This window comes from Tursiops truncatus, chromosome 7, assembly GCF_011762595.2.
Source record: "Tursiops truncatus isolate mTurTru1 chromosome 7, mTurTru1.mat.Y, whole genome shotgun sequence".
Lineage (NCBI taxonomy): Eukaryota > Metazoa > Chordata > Mammalia > Artiodactyla > Delphinidae > Tursiops > Tursiops truncatus.
In genome coordinates this window covers 56952061-56978814 of record NC_047040.1, presented here as the reverse complement: position 1 = coordinate 56978814, position 26754 = coordinate 56952061, and the positions used below count along the sequence as shown (strand labels likewise).

At 36.9% G+C, this 26754-nt stretch overlaps 1 protein-coding gene and 1 pseudogene across 3 annotated transcripts in view; both read right to left on the bottom strand.

Moving 5' to 3' along the window:
- Window positions 1-1274: 1274 nt before the first annotated feature.
- LOC109547791 (protein cornichon homolog 1 pseudogene) lies at window positions 1275-4231 on the bottom strand (annotated as a pseudogene).
- Window positions 4232-12450: 8219 nt separating this feature from the next.
- The window catches only part of LNPK (lunapark, ER junction formation factor), an 89990-nt gene continuing 75686 nt past the window's right edge, over window positions 12451-26754 (bottom strand). Inside the window, exons 13-14 of one of the 3 annotated variants that reach the window (XR_012333071.1) lie at window positions 19250-21035; window positions 12451-16387 (exon numbers count right to left, since the gene is read on the bottom strand). Coding sequence is in view for 2 of the 3 variants with exons in the window: in XM_019923002.3 (XP_019778561.1) it covers window positions 20800-21035 (236 nt within the window). In the remaining variant the exon portion in view is untranslated. Of the gene's footprint in view, window positions 21036-26754 lie in introns of all 3 variants that reach the window. The other 2 variants (XM_019923002.3, XM_019923004.3) reach the window with 2 other exon arrangements.

The window sequence follows — 26754 nt, the reverse complement described above, 5'->3', positions numbered from 1 at the left end:
ACTACTGCAAACACAGGAATTTTTACCTTTTTTGTTGTTGTTGTCGTACGCGGGCCTCTCACTGTTGTGGCCTCTCCCGTTGCGGAGCACAGGCTCCGGACGCGCAGGCTCAGTGGCCATGGCTCACGGGCCCAGCCGCTCCACGGCATGTGGGATCTTCCCAGACCGGGGCACGAACTCGTGTCCCCTGCATCGGCAGGCAGATTCTCAACCACTGCGCCACCAGGGAAGCCCTAATTTTTACCTTTTTAAAAAAAAAAGATGTATATTTCACCACAATAAAAAGAGAGAGAGAGAGGGAGAGGGAGAGAAGACAGCTTGATGGAAGGGATGAAATGAAAGATAGAGGCTACTGATTTGAGAAGACAAGTTCCAAATACCCAAAGATCAGAGAGAACCACACACTCAGCACTTCTAAGACAAAGCACATGGCCACACTGTTCACAGGTTGGTCTTCTCTTTAACTTAGTTTGGCTGTAGGTTCTATATTCTGTGTTCTTCTAGCTTGCTGCATTCAGCTGCTGTTGTTTGCTGATGCAAAACATTAATGATCTGAGGAAAATCATCTAAGACCAACATGACTTCTGAGTTATACTGGCCTCATTCTCCTAATTACCAGTTGCATAAGAGCTAATTCCTGTTACAGAAACATGCTACAGACTCCCCTGGAAAAGCTGTCATCCAAGTGTTGACATGGTATTTTCTGAGAACATAGAAGACATCTGAGAATCCTATGCATTACTTCTTTAACCATCTAGAGGCAGAAGCCTGAACCAAATAACCTCCAAGCCCCATCTAGCTCTTCCATTTTAGGATTATTCAATTTTGGAGGCGCAAGAGCAATTTAATTTTTTTTTATGATACATAAACGACAATAACAGTAGATGAAATAGATGTGGATGACAATAAATGTAGATACTAATTGGTAGGAGACCATTGCCCAATACCTTACGTGGAAGAGGAATTTTTCATAGTGTAATGATTTTGAAATTCCAACGTAACAAGGGAGCTTAGTCAAATGAGAGGACAGTTAATCAAGTCAGCCATCAGGGGTACCCATGCTTTGGGGAAACAAGTGTCCAAGGTCTATCAGGGTTTTAGATCCAGGAAGGATCACTTTGTTTATAGCCCTTTGAAGACACACTCGTGGAAATCAAAATTTCCACTCTTTGAGATTATTCAACTAATGCATGACCAACAGTCTATACTCTAATCTGTTGCTTTTCACCAAAAGGATTTATCCAGGCCTCTTTTCTTTTTTTTTTTTTTAAGTCTTAATTTCAGAGTTTTATTGTATTGCACTAAAGGAACAGCAGGACGGTTATACAATGTTCTCTCTCATTCAGTTTTGAAAATCTAAAGTACTTGCAAACTCTTAAGAATATCTTTACCACCAGATTAGAACACTAAGTATAATAACCAGTTTCTTAATAAGTGATGTCTTACAAATCAAAACACATTTAAAATAGCTTTCAATGCATTCTTCACAAGTAAGTCAGCATATATTTTTGTATCATGTTCACTTATGCTTAAGAATTAAAGCAAGTAAAAAAAAAAAAAAGAATTAAAGCAAGTATATTACTCTGGTGGAAATACGGGAAATCTCTCATTCATGCAATATACAGGGATAATATTTCAAGTCAAAGGAAAAAAAATCCCACTCATTTTTTTAATGCATCCATATATAATCACCTACATGATAGATGAGGAAACCCATGAAGTTTCCACAGGTCAGATATATATTTTCAATTCATCAGAAGCACCTGATATCTACAGCTAATTTTTAATTAAATGGCATTTCAATAAAACCAAAATGAGCCCTACAACTTCTATAAACAAAAGCTTCCAATGGACTAAGGACAGTCAGTAATTAATGCAGTCATTCAAGGGATTTTGGCTGTTCCTTAAGGAGTGCAAGTTCAAACCTGTCAACACCAGAGGTATCATTTCATATTAATTTATACGTCATTCCATTTAAATTCTTTATCTGAGTATAACATATGAAAACAGTCTTTCCACAAGCAAAAAATGTGGAAACATTTAAAAAATAAGGAGACATTTTTTAAAGTAACTGATCAGATTCCATAGGCTACTCTTGGAAACAGGATCTTGCTGGATAGAATCCCTTCGTTTGATGGCTTTTTGCGTGCACTTAACCAGACCAGTTCTTCTGAGTGTTGTTCTAAGAGCTCACCAAAACATAGATCATGCCATATAGGTAGTAAAAAAATGCTAGAAGATGAAAAGCTAATTTGCACCATTCTTCTTTCTGACAATATGCTAGAATATCTGCATTCATGATGGTTGTAGGGTCATAGAGTCCTGGTCCACTCATCACTGGTCTACTCATATACCTCCAAATATGATATGCCAAGAGGGGCATATTGAGACCCAGTGTAACCACTCTGCTGCACAAAGAAACATGACACAGAAGAAAGCGTGGATGAGGTACTCTGGAAGGACAAGAGGATTCAGGGTATTACACTGGTCTATAGGATTCCTGTAATCAGTCTTCAGCTCATCAAATGCTATAATATGCCAAATGGTGGAGAAGATGAGTGCAGCGGTGAGCAGCAGCGCCAGCATGTAGCAGAAGGTCGCGAACTTGAACGCCGTGGCCGGGGCAGGCCTCTTTTCTTTAGGCTCTTCTCGAAGCTAAGCAGCTCACCCTTTTAATCTGCTTATTCAGCACAAAATATGAAACACAAAATAAAAGCAGTGCTTGACTTTCCATAACTGCCTTTTGTTTTAACTTGTTGGCCCCCTTTTGCCCTATTTGAATAGTAGTGTATCTCCTTCACATTCCAGTCTTAATGAGGTTATTTACCTTGCATACCCAATGAGATTATACCTTATATAATAAATTCTCTTCTCTGAGATATATCTGAGAGGGCAGCCTATTTAACTATTAAAAGGATTAACCTTTTAACTGAGAATGATCTTAAGGCTGGACACAATTTTCATGCTGAGCTTTCAATTACTTAAAGATGTCACCACTGCATACAGAGGTGTTTACATTTACATATACTAGTAGATCAGCCTTAAAAATAGCCACTCGTTAACTTTGCACAATGGCTGGTAAAGAAAGCTCATTTGTTGCTATGTGTGTATTGCTCTTGCTCATGTGTGTTAATGAAATACATGTGAGCTAAAAATGCAAACTGGGAAGTAAATATCTTTTTTTTTTTTTTTTTTTTTTTTTGCGGTACACGGGCCTCTCACCGTTGTGGCCTCTCCCGTTGCAGAGCACAGGCTCCAGATGTGCAGGCTCAGCGGCCATGGCTCACGGGCCCAGTCGCTCCACGGCATGTGGGATGTTCCCGGACCGGGGCACGAACCCATGTCCCCTGCATCGGCAGGTGGACTCTCAACCACTGCACCACTAGGGAAGCCCAAGAACATCATTTTTAATGCATTAGTATTGTTATCAATTATACATGCTAACAAAACACATGGAGGGACAATCCATATGGACCCTTCAAATTTCCTTTTAGCCAATAATTGTTCTTTTCTTCCTCACCCAATTTTTACCATAAGTGATAACATTAATTGCCTTAATTCTTTTCATATTGTCATTCCAGGTGGGGAACAATAGAATTGGCCAGAAGTCTATAAACAGAAAGGGAGTGAGGAAAAGCAAACGGCTTGGGTAATCCACCATTTGGACAATAAGTTTGGCTTTACTTCATCGATTGGGGGATGGGGATGGAGATGAGGTGGGAGGCAGTTGGTGGTTGGGGGTTAGGAAAAATAGGAAAAGAAACAGAGTTACTTACTTAGCTTATCTAGATCATTGCATTCAGGTAATAGTAAAAAGAATTTTCATAAATCTATTTTCCTCCAAAATCCACTTGACTTTTGCATTATGGCACATCTCACTCTCAGATCCTCATAAACATTATAACTTAATCTGATTGATTAAATGTTGTACTGACCTAAAAAGGAACTGTTTATAGTAATGTCCAAGGCACTGGGAGAGCAGCTCTCTTAAGTCAAAACAATTTGGTCTCTATTCTTAGGAAAGGAATAATTGAAAGGAGAATCTCCCCTTGGACATAAACCACCTTGTCCATCTCCCCTGCAAAAGTCCCAGAAAAATCTAGTCTATTTACTAATGTTCTGGGGCTCATGGATTATTTCCGGAGAATTCAAATATTTGTTGATAACCTACCAACTGCTGTGTACTGGGAGTACAGCAGGGAACAAAACTTTCAGAAATTTCTGGCAACATGGATTACTTTCTACAGGGGGAAAGGGTGCAATAAACAAAGATGCAAAATATATGCACGTTAGATGGTGATAATATTGCTATTGAATATTAGTGATAATAGAGAAGTTTTAGACAATTTTAACAGAGGAAAAAAGCAGGAAAGGGAATGGAGGGATATTTTAAGGAAGGTGTTGTCAGGTTAGGTAAGGCAAGTTGATATTTGAGTAAAGACCTGGGGATGGGGGATCCAGCTAAGCAAAAATGTTTAAGGCAGAGGGGCAATTAAGAGAAAAGGCTCTGAGGCAGGAGTATGGCTGGCATGTTAGAGGAAGGCCAAGGAGGCCAGTGAGGGCAAAGAGAGATGGAATAATAAGAACAGGAACATCAAGCAGGGGGTGAGGGTGGATAGTGTAGGACTTTATAAGACATTGCAATGTCTTGGGCTTTTACTCTAAATAATATGGAGAACTGTGAATCTAAACTATGGACTTAAATGTCTGTCAACAGATGAATGGAAAAAGAAGATGTGATATATACACAATGGAATATTATCCAAGCATAAAAAAGAAGAAATCCTGCCCTTTACAACAACATGAATGGACTCTGAGGGCATTGTGCTAAGTGAAATAAGCCAGAGAAAGACAAATACTGTATGATATCACTTGTATGTGGAGTCTTAAAAAGATGAACTCAGAGGAATAGAGAGTAGAGTGGTTGTTACCAGGGATTGGGGGGGGGGGGGTGGGAGAAATGGGGAGGTATTGGTCAAAGGTTACAAACTTCCAGTTATAAGATTAACAGTTTGGGGGATCTAATACACAGCATGGTGGTTGTAGCTAATAATACTGTATCATATACTAGAACATTGCTAAGAGAGTAGATCTTAACTTTCTCACCACAAAGAGAAATGGTAACCATGTGATAGGATGGAGGGGTAGCCAATACTATGGTGGTAACCATTTTACAATTTATAATTATATAAAATCAACACGTTGTACATCTTAAACTTACACAATGTTATGTGTCAATTATATCTCAATTAACCTGGAAAAACCCCCAACAACAACAAGAAGAACAACAAAAGATGAGAAACTATGGGAGGGTTTTTGAGTAGAGGAGTCATCAGACCCTATGAACAGGCTTACTTTGGCTGCTCCTGGGAATGGATTATGAAGCAAGTGGATGAGTGCCTGTTACAATAACCCAGAGGAGAGATGAGAGGGCCTGCGGTCTGAAAGAAGAACAGACACAGAGCTCAGGTCTGAACAGCAAGGAGTGAGATTAGAGACTGCTCACAGAGACAGCCAACATCTAGGTTACAAATGAATTTATTTTATAAATTCTAATTCATAAAATTTATGCACTGTGAAATCAATCCATCAGTGAGAACACAACTTAGTGGCCTCCAGTGTTAAAATTTGTTATAAAATACATTGTGTGTACATTCTTTAAAGTCACTACACATCTGCATTAGAAGTTGAGTCAAATGTTCGAGGAATGACAGAAGGACCTGTGGAGTCTAGGGGATCTGTGGAGCACAGCATGAAAACAAGAACTCCCTAGTCTGCTAGGAAAGATGCCATGTCCTGTGAAAACTGACGGAGGTGGCCTCAGAACACTCTTAGGAGGCATCAAGAGAGGCGGGGGCTGTTGAAGTGACTGGAAGCAATAGGACATCCCAGTTCCTCATCACTTTTCTGGGAGGGCCTGAGTCTCACAGCCCTGAACTACTTCCTTACTTGCCTTCCCAAACATCTGGCGATAATGTTTGACAGCAACATGTGTTAGTAGAAGTTTGTGTAGAACGCATGTTCTTTGTGAATAGAGCCATCACAATGCATGAATTACACATAAGAATCAAGAGTCATGAAAACTACATGCAAAAGCCATAAAGGACTAGGAGAAAGGTTGATACCAACCCCAAATTCAACAGAAGAACATGCAAAGTACTGGGGATGCAGGTGCTGGGTGAGCACAGGATGATCACAGAGGAAGGACAGGAGAGGAAGGAAGGGGAGAGGGGCCAGACAAGGCAGCTGACTAGTGTGAGGACCTTTGTGGGGCCAGTGCCTGTAACCAAAGGTTAAGTGGAGAAAGGCAGCTGGTCATCAATGCCTAGACCTCTAGGTAAAGCCCAAGGGCACGGGAGCTGTGGACAGCAGCAGTCCGTACCCTTCCCTCCCTGGCTTCAGATGAAGACTTAGATGCACAAAGAAATCCAAAATCAAGGTTTCTTCATTTCATTCAAAAATCTTAAATTTCAGAGAAGATAAGCACCTATATCAGGGGCACAGTGTCCTGCTAGAAACAATTCCAATTCAACAAACACGCATGGAGAATGTACTGTTTGCCAAGAACTGTTCTAAGTGGAGAGTTGAAGGTACATAAGAGACAATTAGTCCCTCAGTGAAAGTGCAATCCAGGAAGAAATCTGCATCCTTTGTATAAACCAAACCAGCATTTGACATGTACTCAGAAAAGCATTTTGATAGACAAGAAATATTAGATATTTTTCAGTACTTTCAGTAAAAATCTCATTGGAAAGACAAATTTTTTAATGGCACAGAATCAAAGAATTTAGATGTTGGTTTTAGAAATTCACTTAGTACCAAGAATAGAAAGGTAATTTATGTACTAAGCAACTTATAATCACCTTTTCTGCTGTTGTCACAAATCAAGTCAACTCTGTATGGTAGCACAGAAGAGACACAGCTAACAGTGAAAGCGGAAAGGATGCGCACTGCTCCTTACTAAGTGGAGGAGGAGCCAGCAAGCAGTACCATATTCCTTTTTAGCTTCTAAAATAATAGTAACATCTCCAATACTGTTTCACAAAATCTGGACAACCCAAGGAGTGAGTGTCTTACCAAAGGGACTCTTCAAGATTTCCTTCAGAATATTACTATGGAACATTTTTACAGGATATTTTAATCACTTTAAAGTATATAAAGTAAAGAGAGTATTGCTGGTAAAAAGTCAACTTGAACAAATGGATAAGACTGGAGGTGGTGTGATACAGTGAAACATTTATGGATCAACCTAGGTTCAAATACTGCCCTTCCCACTTACCACCTGTGTGACCTTACATGCGTGATTGAATTTCCTGGAACTTCAGTTTCCTTACCTAAAGAACAGAGATAAATAATTTTCTATTTCAAAGAATTCTTCTAATGACACTGTGTATATGTCTTACAGCAGGTTGGGTATATATTAAGTATTTAGTCAACTATGGTTTCCCCAGTAGGAAACCAGCATGTCAGGGGGGCCTCCATGTACACTAGCCTACATAAATAGACATTTAAAATAACTACCCATGAAGTAAATGTTTCTACAAAGTCCTAAATTTACCTATCTAATTTTCTAAATCATGAAATTCATTCTCATCTCTATCACAAATTGCCACAAATTCTCAGTTTGGGAAGCTTGGGTCAGATTTTGCTATGATTGCTATCATATGACAATCCCAGAGCAATCTGCACTAAGATACATTACTGCATACTGTACTGTGATTATTTCTAAATGTTTATCAGATGCAGATTTAGGAAATTATTTAACTCTCGTCTCGACAACTTGTGAGATTTCCAAAGAAATATATTAAGGGAAGATCAAAGATTATGGTGCTATATTGCATAAAACGAAGCAACTGCTTATTAGAAGACAAAAACCTTTGATTCATTCCTCTTAATTAAAGGAATTAATGAGCTATTATGCCTATGTGCAAAGAAAGGAAGGTGGAGAAAGTATGTAAATGAACAGGGGCTTTCATAAAAATCTACAGGCTGAGAGTATTTTATTTAAGCTGCTGGAAGAAAAAAATTATCTGAGTTTCTCAGATTCCTTCCTAAGTTTTAAGTCCATATTTTTCATAAAGCATTCATTTCTATTCTTTATTCCAAAGTAACAGAGGTCTCTATATTTTTATTTTTTCATTTATTCATTCATTCATTTATGCCTGCATTGGATCTTCGTTCCTGCGCACAGGCTATTTCTATTTGCGGCGAGCAGGGGCTACTCTTCTTTGTGGTGCGCGGGCTTCTCATTGCAGTGGCTTCTCTTGCTGCGGAGCACGGGCTCTAGGTGTGCGAGCTTCACTAGTTGTGGCTCGCAGGCTCTCAAGCGTAGGCTCAGTAGTTGTGGCGCACGGGCTTAGTTGTTCGATGGCATGTGGGATCTTCCTGGACCAGGGCTTGAACCTGTGTCCCCTGCATTGGCAGGCAGATTCTTAACCACTGCACCACCAGGGGAGTCCCTCTATATTTTTACTGCCCAGATAAAGTCGTTTTTTCCTCTGCCTTTTGAAGTTGAACTCTTTCCCAAGACTTTGCATATACGAAAATGTTCTGAATTTGGAAATAACTGAACTATTAATTTGAATTTAGAAATCTTTCTGTAACACAGTGATTTGTTGTAGCTCATTATTCTAGATTTTTAATTTTTTACTTTAAAAATTAGACTTGCTAAAAAGTAATGCACTTTCTTGATATTCAAAGTACAGGGGGAAAAGGTGAAAAAACAAAGTAACACATATACTACAACCCAACTATAATTAGTTAAAATTTCTTATATTTTTATAACATTTGTTATATTATTATATTTTTATAAACTCTTCTCTCTCATATATCTATATATTTGTAGATAGATCTATATTTATATATAGATTTATCTCCACATCCTTGTATATGAGACCAGACTATATATACCACGTAACCTCATATCCACTTTTCTCTTAATATTAAATATTCAGCATTTTCTCACATTATTAAAAATACTTCAAAAATATTTAAATGCATTATTTAAATACTCACCCACTTCTGAGCATTTTGATCATCTATGTTTTCATTATCATAAATAATTCTGTGATGAACTTCATTTTACAATGCAACAGGTTTAGACCTACAAGGCAAATGTACAAACTCAAACTTAAGGTATATTCTGAAGGAGAAATGGAAGAGGAGATACTAGGGCAAGGAGGGAGACCAGGCATTCAAGCGTTCAGCCTGCGTTTGCCTGAGTGTAAGGGAAAAAAACTCATTACCACTTGACAGCTGCTTCATGGTTTATAAAAGTTAAGGGTTCAAACCTCTTCCCAGTGACCAGATGCCCATGGCTTCACGTGCTACAGAATGGTCAGTAATTGACTCACGATTTCGATGACAGTTCATGTGAGAGAAGCTAAAGGAGGCAAGTGGGACCCCACACAGACCACCTTGCTCAGACACAGTTTGGTTTAAGAATACAACTGTGTACCTATCAATTTATAAAGCATGTAAGCTAAAAGGACTAAAGACTAAAAGGGAACCTAAGGAAGAGAAAGCAGTTAATGCATTACAATGATAGAATGCAGTGAAATAGCTTCTAAACTTTTTATCATTGTGCTTTAGATTTCTTATATTAAAAACCAAGAGAGAAATAGACAAGTATTGGTGAAAAAAACTAATTTTATGACATCATTGCATGAGCAGAAGTTCCTGGGTTATGGGGAGGGAACAAGTAGGGGGTTGGGGGGAGGGTGGTGAGACTTTTAACATTTATAACATCAAAATCCAGTAAGATACTTTGGGATTCCTTACAATACCCCTACCTTATTTTCAAAATGCAGTCTCACTAATCTCACTAACACTGTCGAGTTTTAAGCAATTCTCCTGTCTAAAAGTGATCACTGATAAAGCTATCAGCAATCTAAAAACACTCAAGACCCACACACTAAACTATAGTTCCTTTTTTATACTAATTTTGCCACTGCTGTAGCCATTGCTGCTTTGTACCTGGCATATAGCTTCTGGCCATGGGGATAATTTGATGGGTTCTTTAATGCCCAAAGAAAAGGTACTTGAGATTCGATTGTGGGTTTTGTTGTTGTTGTTGTTGTTGTTTTGGTACGCGGGCCCCTCACTGCTGCAGCCTCTCCCTTTGCGGAGCACAGGCTCTGGACGCGCAGGCTCAGCGGCCATGGCTCACGGGCCCAGCCGCTCCGCGGCACGTGGGATCCTCCCAGACCGGGCACGAACCCGCGTCCCTGCATCGGCAGAGGGACTCTCAACCACTGCGCCACCAGGGAAGCCCGTCAATTGTGTTTTTTTTAACATCATTAATTTAAATATTACAGTAATGTTAACTGGTATCTTTGATAGTTAGCTTTTCTCCTAGAAGAGAGCTACGAGTTCCTGCTCTACTGACTCATGGTCCCCTTTGAAAATTAGATGAGAGCTATGTATTCTCTTCATGGAAAAATGTGCATGCACACATATAAAATTCTGCAGAAAATTTCCAGAGGTCCTTGGACTCCCTGAATTCCTGTTAACCTCTATGCCGGAAAGAGAAGAATTTATAGAGAAATAGTAAACAGGCTGAGAGGTGTAAAGGGAGATAAAGGGAGGATGGAAAGTAGACAAGGAAGTTTCCCATTCTAGTCCAGACTTGGCCTAGACTTTCCGTATTTACTTTTCACAGCAGCTCTGTGTACTACATATCATTTTCTATGGTCAAGGAAACCAAGGTTCAGAGAGGTTACCTAACTTCCCCACAAGGTCATACTGCTGGAAAGTGGCAGAGTCAAAATGCAAGCCTGGTCTCCTGACTTTTTAAGTCCCATGTACATTTCACTTAGGACTTAACTAAGTCAACTTACTGCTTTTTCATCTTGGACTTCCTAAGATAGAACTGACCTATTAGAATAACCACCTAGTAGACTATGAACTCCCTGAGAGTAGGGTCCATGTCTCACTCGTTTTATATCTCCAGTGCCTGACACACAGAAGGCACTCATCAAAGGAGAAATGAATATATAAACACCCTGGGGCAACAATCCCTTAGACAGTGGGAGAAGCTACATGCAGCTGTGTGTGATCACAAAGATCCTTATCATCACTAAATATTCCATTAGATGACCACTGGGCACAGACTTCAATACATTTTAAACTACAAATGGTAAAACTCTTGTACAGAACCAGCATTTAATCCTTTTGAAAAATAACCTATTTACAAAACACAAAGTAGCTTTACAACAAACCTGCCTATTGTTATCATGTCAACAACATCTTTTGATAGTGAACTATTGCATCTTATGAAAACCAAACTCATGTTGAAAATAAGTGCATAAATTAGGATTGTTTTCAAAAGACACTTAACTTTACAAATGTTATAATAAGAACTTAAATGTATTTTTGTTGTTTTTGCAATAATTGCTCTGAAGATGAAAACTAAAGCACCATTTCAATGTAGTAAAGGTAATTGCTGCATTTACTGCTCATGTCATGTTGATGTATGACCATGTATCAAAGGTCATCCTTCTGTACTCATACATTATCAAATCTGAAAGCACAATATTTGATTCTGACCAACCTTTAAACTGCCCACAATGTGTGAGAAAAATTGATGAAGTTCTACCTTGGGTTTAAAAAAAAAAAAATGACCCATGTTTCGGAAGCAGAAGGGTCAAGAAGCCAGTGGCGAGGTTAGATATCAGCACCATGAACCTCGCAGTGTCTTAGCTTATCAGTGAGGTCTAGTACAATGATCACAAGCTAAAATTGCTGTACTAATGAAGACAAAGGTCTAAAAACTTAGCACAGGCCCTCTGATAGAGGGCAGTATCTTGTGTACAATTATGCAGAGATAAGGACATAAATCACCCTTTAAAGACAATAAAACCTATAATGCACAAATTGAATTGTTTACATGTCTATTGGAGACACTGTTAAAAACAGAAGTGTTGGCTGCCATACCTCTTTTTACTCATCTGCAACACAGTAGCCCTGAATTCCACTTCTTCATTAGAAGGCAAGTCATCTGCTCCCCTTCTCCTCTTCCTGCTCCAAACACACAACACTACTGTCCAATTTAGTAGTCCTGTGCCATCCTGACCTAAAAGGAGTGCTGAACATTCATGCTTGCTTCAAACTATTGCTTACAATTGTTTGCTGATAGGAGAAATTGGTCTTATCAGAATCTCCTAAAACCTGAACAGCTGCTGCTCTTGCCTTTGCTGGTTGGGGGAGGGGAGGAGGTGTGGCAGAGTGGGGCATCAGGCAGCAGGGAAGGAAGAATCCCCACTCTTCAGTAAGGATTGTGGCTGTCTTTAAATAAATAAAACGCCATTTAATTCCATCAAGCCCAACTACAGGAGACTGCCTTATTGAAGAGAAGAAAGATCATACAAACATACAAAAAGAATCCAGGTCTTCAAAAACCAAAAGAAAAAAAAAATCATTCTGAAAAGAATACACAATGTCCACCCAAAACATGTTTCAAGCATATCAATTTTATTTCAGCCAATTCTCAGGTTAGATTATTTTATAAAATTCACAACATCCTATACTGAAAACTCATGTATTCTTTGGCTGTATGAACACTCATAACTGAGAATACAAATTCACGCCAAAATTTGATTCCTTCGTGTTCCTAGGAAAAGATTTTTTTTTAAGCATACCACTATAATTTAATAAAATATGTCAACTCTTGGCAGGTAGGCCAAGCCTTTAGAATTCTTGCTATAGACAATAAGGCACAAATAGCCTTTCTCACTTTCAGAAAAAAATAACATAGCTGACTATAATTCATAAAATATACCACACTAATGTAAGTTTTAATTATACTTGCCACGTACTGCAAACTTTGCCTTTAATGATTTTTTGACGAAAGTACTCAATTTTAAGGTCTGAATTCCTATAGCTTATACATTGAAAGAGGAAATATTCTTAACTTATATATATATATGTATATATAGAGTGCATGTGTGCGTGTGTGTGCGTGTGTGTGTGTGTGTGTCCAGGCTCCACCAATGTCCAAAAAGCAGCAACTTAATCCAGAAAATTCCTAACTTAATGTCAGTTGCAACATTAAATGGTCAGAAATGAGATAATGAATAAAAATAAACATAAAAACAAGGTATTTTTATTTAAAAAAAAAAAATTTTGTTTTTTGCGGTACGCGGGCCTCTCACTATCGTGGCCTCTCCCGTTGCGGAGCACAGGCTCCGGACGCGCAGGCTCAGTGGCCATGGCTCACGGGCCCAGCCGCTCCGCGGCATGTGGGATCCTCTCGGACCGGGGCACGAACCCGTGTTCCCTGCATCGGTAGGCGGACTCTCAACCACTGCGCCACCAGGGAAGCCCAAAACAGGGTATTTTTTAAAACCCCATTCCACAGGTAAGTAAAATATGGGATCAGGGGTGGGGGGAGTATAGGGATCTTCAAGAATGGGAGTTTGCTAAAGAACACAAATTATACATACAATTTAGAAATCATACCCAAATAATGGACTCACATGAGTCAAGGAAGAGCTCTGACACTGTGGTCCCCCCCAGCACACCAGTTCTTAGGCCTTCTTCAGGTCTGTTCATTCACAGTTATTGAGCATCTGTATCAGGCATTAAGAATTCAAAACAAATGAATCCTCCCCACCCTCAGTGTGCTCACAGTTTCCATTTTCTTATATCTTGAGCCAGTCTTTCTCACTTTCTAGCCCCAATTATTATATTTGTAGGAGTTTCAGAAGGAAGTAGCACACCAACCACTAGTGCTGATCAACTTAGGTCTATCACTTATAGAAACCCACTCTCTAAACGTACATGTAGCAGAGACCATGCCAGGTTTTAGTTTTGTTTTAATTTGTGCTGTTTTGTTTGAAGAGAAAGTGAGAAATTAAAAACTGAGAAAACATGGCCTTTCTTCAGTGTTTACAATCAAGTGAGGGAGGCAAAAATCAGGAGACTACAAGTTACACCTGGTATATAAAGTACAATGGGAACAAAAGGCAAGTGACTGCTTAGGAAGGCTGAGGAAATCGCTCAGATTACAGACAGAGTTAGTTCTTAAAGCAATGAGAGTTGACAAGAGTAGCGTCAAGCAAGATCAGTGCAAGGCATCTCTCAGAGGTATGAAAGACTCACCTGTGGTCAGAGCGCGAGGGAGAATAGTGAGAGACGAGGCCAGAAAAGTGATTTAGATTCTGTAAGTCATGCTTACAAGCCACCTAAGGAGTTGGCCATACACAAAGGAGCCTTACAATAATATTTAAAGTCTGTGTTTTAGAAAACTCCAACAGCAATGTGGACAGTGTATTAAAAAAAAAAAAAGGCAAAAGTGTCAATTGGAATTTTCCTAAATTGCGAGAAACAAGCTTTCTGGCCCTTTCCCTTCTCAATAATTCAAATAATTTGAGATTTGCAAAATTCTTCACACTATAAAATCTGCATTAAGACTGCAGTGCTATTTCTCATTGTGTGTGTGTGTACATGCACGCATACTACCATTCAACATATAATTTATTATCTCTTCTATACACCAGGCACTAGAAATATAATAAGCAAAACCAGACATGTCCTTGCCTTCAAGGAGTTCATAGTCTGGTGCAAAAGATAATATTATGAAAGAATTTCAAGGGGAGGGTGTGTGTGAGTGGAAAGTCTGACAAGTGTTAGGCTAAGAGAAGATTGCCCTGAAGAAGTAACAACTGAGTTATCACAAAAATGAGAAACCCAGGAGCCTGGGTCTATTTCTTTCAGCTACCAAAGAAAAAGAAGTAGAGGGCTCGTAGGTAGTAACGAAAAGGACAAGACTTAAAGATCCTAGGTTCCAGTTCCATTTAAAATATCCATAAACTAAGTGATTTTGGGAAATTAATTTAATCCCTGCTTGACAGGATTCCATCCTCTCACATAGCTCATAGTCTCACACAGACTGTAAGGGAATGTATATGAAAGTACCCAGAGCACAGTGCCTGACCAAGAATAGGTATTCAAAAAAATGTTCATTTAATTCCCCAATTTCTTTATCCTTCAAAATCAGACTAAGATAGAAATATTTATTTCCACAAAAATAAATGATTTTTCCCACATTTCCTAAATCAAGTGCCAAGGATCTGGTAAAAGGCTTTGGCAGTTGAAGATCTGGCCTATTCTCATATAATCCTGGAATAAGAACTTAAAAAACTAATTTATGAGGGAGATTTTTGAGAACTCTTTTTAATCTTCTCAGAGTGCTTCCAGATTCTATCAGTTGTGTTGCCAAAGAAAAAAGGAAGGCATAAATATCTTTTTAAAAAGAGAAAAATGCATAAAGCAGAAACTCTAGGTTTTAAAAAACATCAAATAATACAGAACTATATAAGTGGATAGCATTTTCTTCTCCTAAAACTACATGAGTAGTATAAATTAAACTACACATAACAGGACCTTTGAAGGAGAAAGAATGGGAAATTAAATGGAATCTAAGTTTCATACAAAGGCAAACTGATAAAGATAACTGGAGGGATATCTACTATCCAATAAATGCAACAATTTTTTTAAAGGAATTTTTAAATAGTATTAAAGTAGAAAATGTAGATTAGTTTCTAAGGACGAAAGAAATTAGACAAATAAATAGTTTATGGATTGATACAATTTAATAAGGTTTAATTCTGTACTCATTTTAATTTTTATTATAATTATATTCTCATAAATGTACTTTTCTATATTTATGTTTACCTTTCCAAACTCAGAGCCTGAATCTGTGGACATTAATCAAAGGAGGTCACCAGCAAACTTGCTAACCAGTCTCATTGGCTTCCATCATTTTTTATGCATAATAAAGTCAACTGACCAAGTGACCATGAACAGAGACTGACTGGGGCTCCTGTTTTTTAGCAGCTGTTCCTCTTCAGCTCTGACCATGTTGTTGTGTGATTATCTCAACTGGTTTTAATCAAGACAGAAACTGAAGCTCTATCACTGAATTGTTTAAAAATAAGACACTAGTTTCTTGTATTAAAATTGTTTGCAGTAACAGCAACAACACAAAATGTTTGTTTTATGTCCACATTTTACTTATTAACTTGGTAGAGTTAATATATTTAGGTCTTTAATAACTTTAAAACAAGTCAAATTACAAATTGTAAGATTTAGCAGATCATTGATTCACAACTATATCTTGGTCTATCTTTACATAAGTACTTTTATTATTTTTAATAGCTCTTTGGGAGTTCATAAACTATATCTAAATCCCTTCTATAATTTTTACAATGAATTGAAGTTATACTAGATGACTTACCACATTATTTTTCTTTCAATTTTCTAAAGCAGCTCTGTTCTCCATAATTGTTTCAAAATAGCTACCATAATTCCATAAATTATCCTCATTCTTCGACCCTTCCGCTAACTGATCTGCACACAAGCCAAGAGGTAATACTGTAGAGTAATACTGTAAAGTGGTATAGGAAAAAAAAATAAGGAAAAAGTTTTAAGATAGTTAAGTAGTTACTGTCAGCTGGAAATAGAAGTAAACATGTTACATATTTTAAATAATCTTAATCTCTAACACCAATATTGATTGTATATAAATGGTGTGTAAAATGTATAAAAATGGTGGTTTAATATAAAGCATCCTACATTAAGAGCTGAGATCTGAGTTCTGACTTGGCTTAGGTGCTAGCTCTCCCTATGACTTTGTATAAGTCATTTAGTATTTCCAACACTCAGCATACAATATTTAATGGAAAAATCATTATATAATTAGAATCTTCCCCCCCCACCTCATGAAACGGTAGCTCTTCTGATTCAATTATGTTCACCAAACAGTAGTGATTGTGTCTAATGCATACAATGAGAAAGACCAATTACAAGAATAAAGGGCAAAGCTTAATAACAATAATTAGCAAAATTTCTAAACTTGGGTTCTAACTGGAACTATTTCAATTGAATTCAACAACTACTTACTGAGTGTCCCCATATCTATGTGAGTGGGAAGATACCCCAGGCAGAGAAAGAGTACCAGGAGACTGGGGGATTAGAGAAAAAAACACTGCATGTGCAAACCACAGAAAACGGTATAGCTACATTAAAAGCATGGGGGAACAAGGGGAGAGGAACAGTGGCAGTAGCTGTGGTGAGAAATGCCAGAGTTAACTAGGAGCAAAATTACACAGGCTTTGTGGGCCATATGGTAAGTTTGGACCCCATTCCAAGAACAATGAGGAATAATTAAAGGGTTTAAGCAATGGTATGACATGATTTGTTTTCCAATTGTGAAAACTCTTTCAGGCTACAGTGCACAGAATAGATAGCTGTGGGCAAGACTGGAGACGAGAAAACCAGTTAAGTGACAGTTTTGAGACGAAGGAGGCTTGAATTAGAAGGCAGTACAACAGTAATAAGAAGTAAGACTTCTGAAGTCATTTGCCTGCATTCAAACCCCAGATTTTCCACTTACCAAGCTGCTTACTCCCTACACCTGTTTTCTCATCTATAATCCAGAGGAAAAAATCCTCACAGGATTCTTGCCAAAGAACAAATAAAAATAATACTCATACAACAGTTGGCATGTTGACTGGCACATAGTTAGAATGCAAATGTTTACTATCATTAAGTAATGTTAATGGGATGGAGAAATGAGAATATAACTGAAAGATGTTTCGGATACAGAAACTGACAGTTAAGGTACAGGAAAAAGGGTAAAGGAATGAGTGAACAGATTCTAGTTTCTGGCTTGAATAGTGGCACTATTTGATGAGATGAGAAACACAGAAAGTTTGAAGTGTTTGTTTTTTAATAAATTGATTGAGAAAGACATTTCAACAGGCAGGTGAATATATCACTCTAAAGTGAAGGAAACAGATCAAGGGTGAAGATCTGAGAATGAGAGAGACAGATGGTAATTAAAAATCCATTGGGGTTGACCAGAACCTCTAAAGAGAGAAGACATAGAGTGAAGAAATGCTGACAAGGTAAAAAGTATGAAACACCAACATTTAAAGGATGGGCAGGGGAAGAGAAGCCTGCAAAGGACACTGAGAGAAAGGGGCCAGAGGAATAAGAACAATAGTGTGAGAAGTCAAAAGCCAAAAGAAAAAAAGTGTTTCAAACTAAAGGAAGTACTCAACGGCGTCAATACTGCCAAGCAGTGGAATAAGTTAAGGACTGAGAGTTTTCACTGGATTTAGCAACAAAGTTATTCATTCACATAATAAATGTGTCAAACATTGTGCTAGGCCCTGGAGAAACAGAGGTAAATAAGACAAGAGCCTTGCACACACAGACTCTAAGTCTTGAAGAGATACAGTGAACTAGTAAACAGATAAAATACTTACACATTATGATAATAAAGTAACATGACAGAGTAAAAGGCAGAGGCCAGCTTTAGGCGGAGCTTAGGAGGGCATCTCTCTGAAGAAAGAACATTTAAGCTGAGACCTAAGATGGGAAAGGGTTTAGCTTGGTCAGAGAACTGAAAGAGGCCCTGAGACTGCAGCATAATGGTAGAAGAGCCAAGGAGAGAGAAGCCAGGTCATGACTGTAGATTATGCTGAGGGTATAGAGAGAAAAAGTTAGATGATGACCTGTTGAGCATTAGTAAGTAGGGAAGTTAAGATCACTCTAACTAATGGCACTTATTAGTTTGCTTTTCCTCATTTATACTAGTCTTAATAATCAGAAATAGGACATTTTACCACTCTTTCAACCATTAGCTCTTTATTAGAATGTCAGGATAAACTTTTCTATTTTAAAGGGTACTATATGATTACAGTATGTTACCTGTTGCATTAATTTACCTTTTAACCTTCTTCCATAGATACTTCTCATAATATCTGCTTAATTCTATCATTAAATTATATTTCTCTGAGGTATTCCTCATTTTCTAGTAATGTACATCAGAATTTGAATGTTTTATAACAAGTAGATTCAGCAAGGTGTTACTAAAGTGTTATGGGCCAATAACGCACAAAAAATCTGATGGGCTTCATCAAAAAAAAAAAAAAGAGACTGTCTATATTCTGTAGTATTATATTCCACAGTTTCAGGTTCCTATTTCCTTAACCTATGCATTTATACACATGTATATGATAAAGAAAAGCTGATGCAGAAAACTTAGGCTTGATTTTGAACAGCTGAATTATATGTGCATATTGTTTTTTCATTTCCTTATCTGCAAGAGGAAGAATTTATAGCCCTTCCATATTTCACAAGGATATCAATAGTATAAAATGCTACCATTTACTTAATATCTATTAATTATCAGGCAGTGAGCTAGGCACACGGCATAAATTATTTTTAATTGTCCCCATACCTGAAAAAGTAGGTATTATTCTTCCAATTTTACAGATGAAAAAACAGTCTCAGAGAGATCAGCTGACTTGCCCAAGACTGAAGAGCTGGAATTTAAGCCCAGTCCTGTAATCTTGAAAACTCTGGTCACTATACCATGATGCCTCAGACTATTAACAGATTTAGGTTCCTTAAAAATACCTATCAGATATAAGATATTAAATCATAAAGATGAATTTTTAAATAACAAATGGTATTTTATTAAATTTTTAATAAACTGTGTACAACTTAGAAATACTTGCCATATACACCACCCCTATATATTCCTCCCTTTGGCATAACTTGATTTCAATTTTTTTTAATAATAGAGAAGAGGGATAAAAGCAAGAGAGAAAAAATAACAACACTGTACTTAAAGTACAAGTATCACTATTCTGGGTCAAAACAATTTCCCAGTTAATCCTTAATACACATATTAAATCCAATGAACTACTATAATTAACTGCCTATTCTCACAAAACTATGTCTCTCAAAATTAAAAACTACAAATGGCCTAAGGATTTCATGAATCAGAAAAATCTAACCTCTGATTAGAACCTCTAAATGTCACTATTTCTCTGAATTTGAAAGGCAACAAGTCTGAATAAAAAGATCATAATTTGCTCTTAACAGAATCTATTGATTTATTGAATTGTGAGCTTTTCCTCCTAAGACTTTTCAGGTAGCCATGTCAGCCACGAAGATACTGTCTGAAGAAGTCTAGGTATTTAACAAAAAAATTGCTGACACATCATCTTTATTTTCCTTAACAAAATACACAATAGAGCACAAAATTCACTTATAATATCATCATTATTTTACAAATATAAATAATGCTCAAAATTCAAGTACAGTTAAGTGCAGAGATAGCTCCTATATGTTAATATGTAAACATAAGCTAATTATAAATATCAGGTACCTCTGGCCCAGGTGCAAAAAAAGAGACATCAAAAGTAACACTGCACTTGACTGTTCGACTGCATTCTTACTGGGAATTCATACCAATGCCTATATTGTTACTGTAATAACTTTCATAGCTCTTAATATAAATGCCTAAATAGACATTTTACCCCCTGGAAAATATCTCAAGAGTTAAAATTCTATCCATTTTAATGATGTAGTATTAAAAATCTTAATTGAGTTTCATTCCTTAAAACAAACGCTATTAGAACTTATTCCTAACCAAAGTTCTTCCTATGTCAAAATGGATAGTATTTACAGGTCACAAATAAAAAACAAAACTGCTATCATATTTGTTTACATTTAGAATGGAAAAAAATACCTAAAACCTGTCTAAACAGTGTGGGTTTTATACATTAAAAAGGATTTTACTTTACTGATATCACTTGCTTTTAATTTTAATAGCCAGTAGACATAACTTTGACATATTGAAATAGCTAGGCAATCTGAAATTCAGATGACATCAAGCATGTCTTTAGAGGGGGAAAATAAAAAGAAAGCACCACCTAAGAAAGCAATAACTGACATCAACAAGACTACAAATATCCAGTTGAAGGCACGTGGAAGCATTTACTACATTGTCGAAGATTCTCCACTTAGTTCAGGATTAGGAATAGCATCAGCTCTGGGAACTGTTGATTTGGCTTTATTCATTGAGGTTTCCTCATTCTCGGTCTCTTCTTGCTTCTCCTCCGGTTTCTCTGTGTCAGATGCTTGTTCAATCACTGGGTCTGTCTGCTCTGTATCCGATATTTTGTCATCTGTCTGCTCTGTACTGTTATCTAGAACGTCTTGTTCTTCTAAAGATTCTGAAAAGATAAAGAGTCAAGGCTTTAGGTATACCCAAATGTTAAAACTACTAAATAAGATAAGCACATGCAAACATGGACTAAGAAACAGTAGAATGGTCTAACATTAACCTTAAAATCTTAAAAAATATGCACTTAACTCCCTACAGCATACCATATATGAATTGGTATGAATGAAGGAAAAAAAAATTCGGGGGAAACAAACCCATAAACATACTTTTACCTAAAGACCCATAGTTCATGATATATATGAACTTTCATAATATTTAAGAACTTCAAGATGGATTTGAAAGTTGAATGTCCAAATATATCAAAGTCCCAACAGAATTATGTGCTATAAGACAACATCCCAGCAAAAAAAGCAAATGTATTAACTCCCAGATTATGTTTCCAGAAGGAACTGGTCTCCCTTGCATCCAGGCAACGCTGTGACCAATGTGTAAATGTGTACCTTTGTGTGTGTGTGTATCTGGTGTGATTTCCCACACTGATTTACATCTCTATTATCCATGACTGGGGAGGTCTGGATCCACCTTTTCCAAAGGCATGACAAATCTTCCCTCATCCCTCTGCAAGACAAGTCCTCAGGATTTAAACCTCTGGGTCAGAATATGCTACACACCTTGAATGCTAGGGAGAGAAAGGGAAGGGTCTTTTGCCCCTGTCTCCACAGCGGAGGGCAAGTAAGGTCTTGGTTCCTACCTGAAAACTTACTCCCTTCAAACTCTCTTTTGAGTTTCATTAAATTCAAATCTCTTAAAAATAATTTCATAATAACAATAATAACAACTTTAATTCTTCAAAGTTTATAGAAAGGGATAGGAAAGGGAATGACAGGAGCAGAAAGCTTCGAGCCACCCAATTTCCAAATCAAAGATAAAAACCTAACTTTGAGGTGTTTCTTTGTTGTGTTTGTGTAATAAACAGCAACTAATACTATTGTTAGGAGAAATATGGTTAAACTACATTGGCTAAGCAAATAAGCCAATTTTCACACCATCACAGAAGATCCCTTGCAATAAACTACAAATGTTACTGATGCAAAAAATCTGGAGGAAAGGTCAGTCTACACTAGTAAAAAGTTCTAGTTTTGTTCCTTACACAGTACAGGCCAGAATTTTGCTAAATAAAATTAATAGTTTTGCAAAGAAATTATGTGCTATACGCACACACATTGACATGGAGGTCTTACAAATTCATGGTTTTATCATATCAGTTTTAATAAATACAAATTATCTATATATCACAAACTCTATGCCAAGAGTCGAAAAATATTTTTTAAATTATATTTAAAACAGATAATCTTAGACGCGTTTACAGAATTAATTACAATCTCTTTCTCTTTTTTTTTTTGCAGTACGCGGGCCTCTCACTGTTGTGGCCTCTCCCGTTGCGGAGCACAGGCTCCGGATGCGCAGGCTCAGAGGCCATGGCTCACAGGCCCAGCCACTCCACGGCATGTGGGATCCTCCCAGACCGGGGCACGAACCCGTGTCCCCTGCATCGGCAGGCGGACTCTCAACCACTGCGCCACCAGGGAAGCCCTCTCTCTTTTTATATATAGAACAAAAGGCCAAATTTGCATAGTTAGGGACATCCAAGTTAATGAGGTTTTACTGTATGAAAATTTCACATGCTCACAAAAAGTAGTGAGGAATGTTCACATGTCACAAAAACGCTAGTTTTATCTTAAAAGGAACTTAAAACGGCACTGCTGCACCACTTGGAATCTTACAAAAATCCAAAGCAGAAAAGCAGTAGGTCATTTGAGTTGTGTTACTTGAATGTTCCAGCGCTCAAAGAAAAAGCAGAAAGTGAAATGAAACTCTATGGACATGTACAGATCATTTCTGCTATAAGGGCAAGCAAGCTCTTCAGTGGAAAATTTCAGGAGTCACTAACCATTTGTAATTCTACTTTCACATATTTATCCAGAGTAGAATTTTAAGAGTCATGGTTTTCCACAACTCTCTGGCCATAGAGCAATACTTACTTGCCAAGAACTTTACAAGTGGTTATAATTTAGTAAGCCCTCCAATAAAGTCACATGAAATGAAAAAACAAAAAGCTCAAAGTTCAGGACTCATCAATAAACATGCTTAAGTGAACATAGGCCCACATAGTTTGTCATATTCTTTTGACAGATTGCCTCAGTACTAAACTTAAAACAGGAGAGGATGGGCTTCCCTGGTGGCGCAGTGGTTGAGAGTCCGCCTGCCGAGGCAGGGGACACAGGTTCGTGCCCCGGTCCGGGAGGATCCCACATGCCGCAGAGAGGCTGGGCCCGTGAGCCATGGCCGCTGAGCCTGCGCGTCCGGAGCCTGTGCTCCGTAGCGGGAGAGGCCACAGCAGTGAGAGGCCCGCGTACCACAAAAAACAAAACAAAACAAAAAACAGGAGAGGTATCAAAGTTCATGATTTATCGTATTAAAGCTCTGTGATGTAACTATTTTCAGAAACAGATACATCCCCAGTCAAATCCGATTTAATTTAAAAATTCTGGGATCTTAAAGAAGTAGTTAATACAAAGAGAAGAACTATAATACTTAACTTTTTAATGTCTATAGAGGTGAATTCTAAGAAATACCATGTGCTGTCATAATTAGAAAATAGCATTATATACAAAACTTGCTCATCAATACTGCACTGTATTTCAAAAAATATATAGAGGACTAAAAACTGGTGAAATGATGAGTAGGGCTGGAGAACAATCAAAAAGCCTAGTAATGACTACTTTTCTTCCCCCAGGTTAGTTTTTAGAAAAGTAATTTTAATAGCAGTTCACACTACAAAAATTTGGTATGTGTCATAGTATCTGTAATGCAGCTATCAGCTAGTCTAAATGACATAGATATTCAGTGTCTGGATGCCATTTTGTGAGAGGTCATCCCAATAAGCTTGAAGTAAACTAGGTGTGCAAGATTAACAGAGAATTAATTACATATCAGTTTAATAACTAAACCACAGAGCTTTATAACAAGTTTATTAAATATATTCCAAAAGTACTTACTTTATTTCTGTGTGGGGGGGTATAATTTGCCTATTCTAATAAAAACAGTGAATTTTTTCTGTGAAGTTTAAAATAGCTTGGTGGTATAAAATACATTATAGTATATGTCAATATTTGGGCATAAAATACCAAAAGAGAAACCAGCTTTTATGTTCACACTAATAAAACAGGCCTACTCTCTCCTGTGTAGCACCAGTTAAGACTAAAATTGATGCAAGTTATATGAATGACCTAATTCAATCTGTAAGAAAATTTTAAAAATCACCTTTGATATCTGTAATGCCAAGAAAACAACAGATCACAATGTGATAAAACAAAAATTACCCAAGGGATTTGCTCCTTACCTGACTCCTACCCCTGCCCAACTCCCACCCCAATATCCTTGAGAGAGAAGCTTTTTCCACAAAATTGTAACAACTGGCTTCCACTTGTCTGGGCAAAGCTTCAGTTCAGCTAGACAGAGCTCAAACTCGTAAAACTGAGTGTAACTGTACAGTGAATACCACTGCCTCACCTGTAAACCACACAAATGCAAAAACATCTAAGAAGATCACCTTACCTTTAGGTTTTTATTCTAGCTCTTAAAAGAATAACTTTCTAAGAAAATTAAAGAATGGTCTAGCAAAACAATTTCATATGTCTCCAAAAGAAACACATAACTTCCACAGCAAAATACATGATTCTATTTAGATTATGCCTTCCAAAACCCCTCATATTTTAGTGATTTAGATTCTTACTTCTTATTCCTCTTTACAATAACTTAAAAATTTTTTTTGCCTTGCTAACACATCAGTACCTACTATATGCATAAGACTATAAAACTTACTCAAAGGAAATTGGTTAAATTAAGATGGCCAATTTGTCTTTGAACTCACAGATTTTAAACAAACAGTTTTTGCAAGATTTTTCTGCCTTAAGAAAAATGGCCAACTTATATTTAAGGATCAAAGACATGAATTTCATCCCAAAACTAAACTCAATGGTTCAACGAACAAAATTCAAATAAATGATAACCACCTATGAAAAAACAGCTTATCTTTAACACACAGAATGTTGTGTAATTATTTACCACTGGTGAACAAATCCATTAGATGAGACTTTAGAATGTCATTATTAAGTAATAATGTAAAACTATTAGGTGAAGGTGTTTTAGAAAAAGGAATCAAAAGGCTAAAAGATCTATATGTCTAAAACAAACATGCAAAACCATACTACAGGCAAGTTTACATCTTGAGTAAGCTATACATAGCTAAATATAAATAAAGGTATAAGTTTTTTTGATCTGATAAATACACAGAATTCAATAAAATTTATATTATCAAATAGTTCAATTTCCTAGAGCATCATAATAGGCAATACTAAAAACAGAATTTTCCCTAGTTCAACATAACCTAATGGTAACAGTATATTGCTTAAAAGAAAGGAAGAGTAGAAATCAGATTATCAAGATAAATTTCACCTTATATAAATTTTAATCACTATTTTTGATAGTACTGATTAGATGCCATGAGTTTTATTATTAGCAAGTTATTTCAGGTTGAACAAAAGCTATGTTCTACTAAAATAATTACATAAGATCCAGCCAAATATAACTGAACAATGAAGACGATATTAACATTTTTCAAACATGCTAACTTCAAATCACTTTACTAAAATACTAACAGTGTAGAAACCTTGTACTCTAATTATTACCATATCTAACAAAAAGAATGCTATGTATCAGTTATTTTGGAAAATACACTTTTGAAAAAAACAAAACTGATAAACCCACTTTAACATGGCTTAGCTGAGACTCAAATATTACTGTACTATTCATTTCACAGTAAAAGAAACCGAGGAACCAAAAACCAGTTCATTAGTTTGGCATACGACATCTAGTATGCTTTTAGATAAAATGACAATCCTAATATCTTGCTTTCTCTAGTAGTCTATTACCAAAGCATCTGTATACACAGTTCTAGAAAAAATACTAGGAATTCAAATGAGCAATTAATGGGAGGAATTTCTTCTAGGTCTCCTTCTTTGATGAAAACTTTCCGAGGTTTCATATGTTGTTCTAAAGAGTGGTCCAAATATTTCAAAAGCCTTGTGCCTCATCCTAAACGCAAAATCTTCCAGTAGCAGGATCAAGATAAAACTTAATTTCAAAGTCTTGCATCATAAATTGAAAAAAAAAAAGGTTTCTTCTATTAACTCTAGATTTATATAAATGGTTGTGGAATATTTTTTGAAAAAAAATTCAGATGGAAGAAAGTTACCTTTTGGTTCCATCTGTAAATTCAGTAATGCAATTTCAAGGAGCTATTTCAATACTTTAAAAATATATAAATATTAAAACAGGAAAGTTTTTCTTTCAGACCTCAAGTTTCTACGTCAAAAGTAGAAATCAGCAATCTAAGCCCTTAATCACATTGGCTGTCAGCAGAGAGAGTAGCTGATTGAGATGATATGCTCCTTACTTCATAGTTCAATTTAATCATAAAGGTATGCTACCAGCGTTCAAATGAATGCAGCTTCATCCGTTCATCAGAAATACTTCCTGTCGTTTACTAATAGAATCCAGCTTGGAATTGATAACTGTATATCAACAGTGTTGAGACAGGAGTCTTCGAAAAAATTTTCAGACTTCTGGAAAGCCAAAGAAGTAAAAAGGTGCTCATAATAGCCATTTTGATGAATCCAAACAGGAGAATGAAGAAGTTACTACTC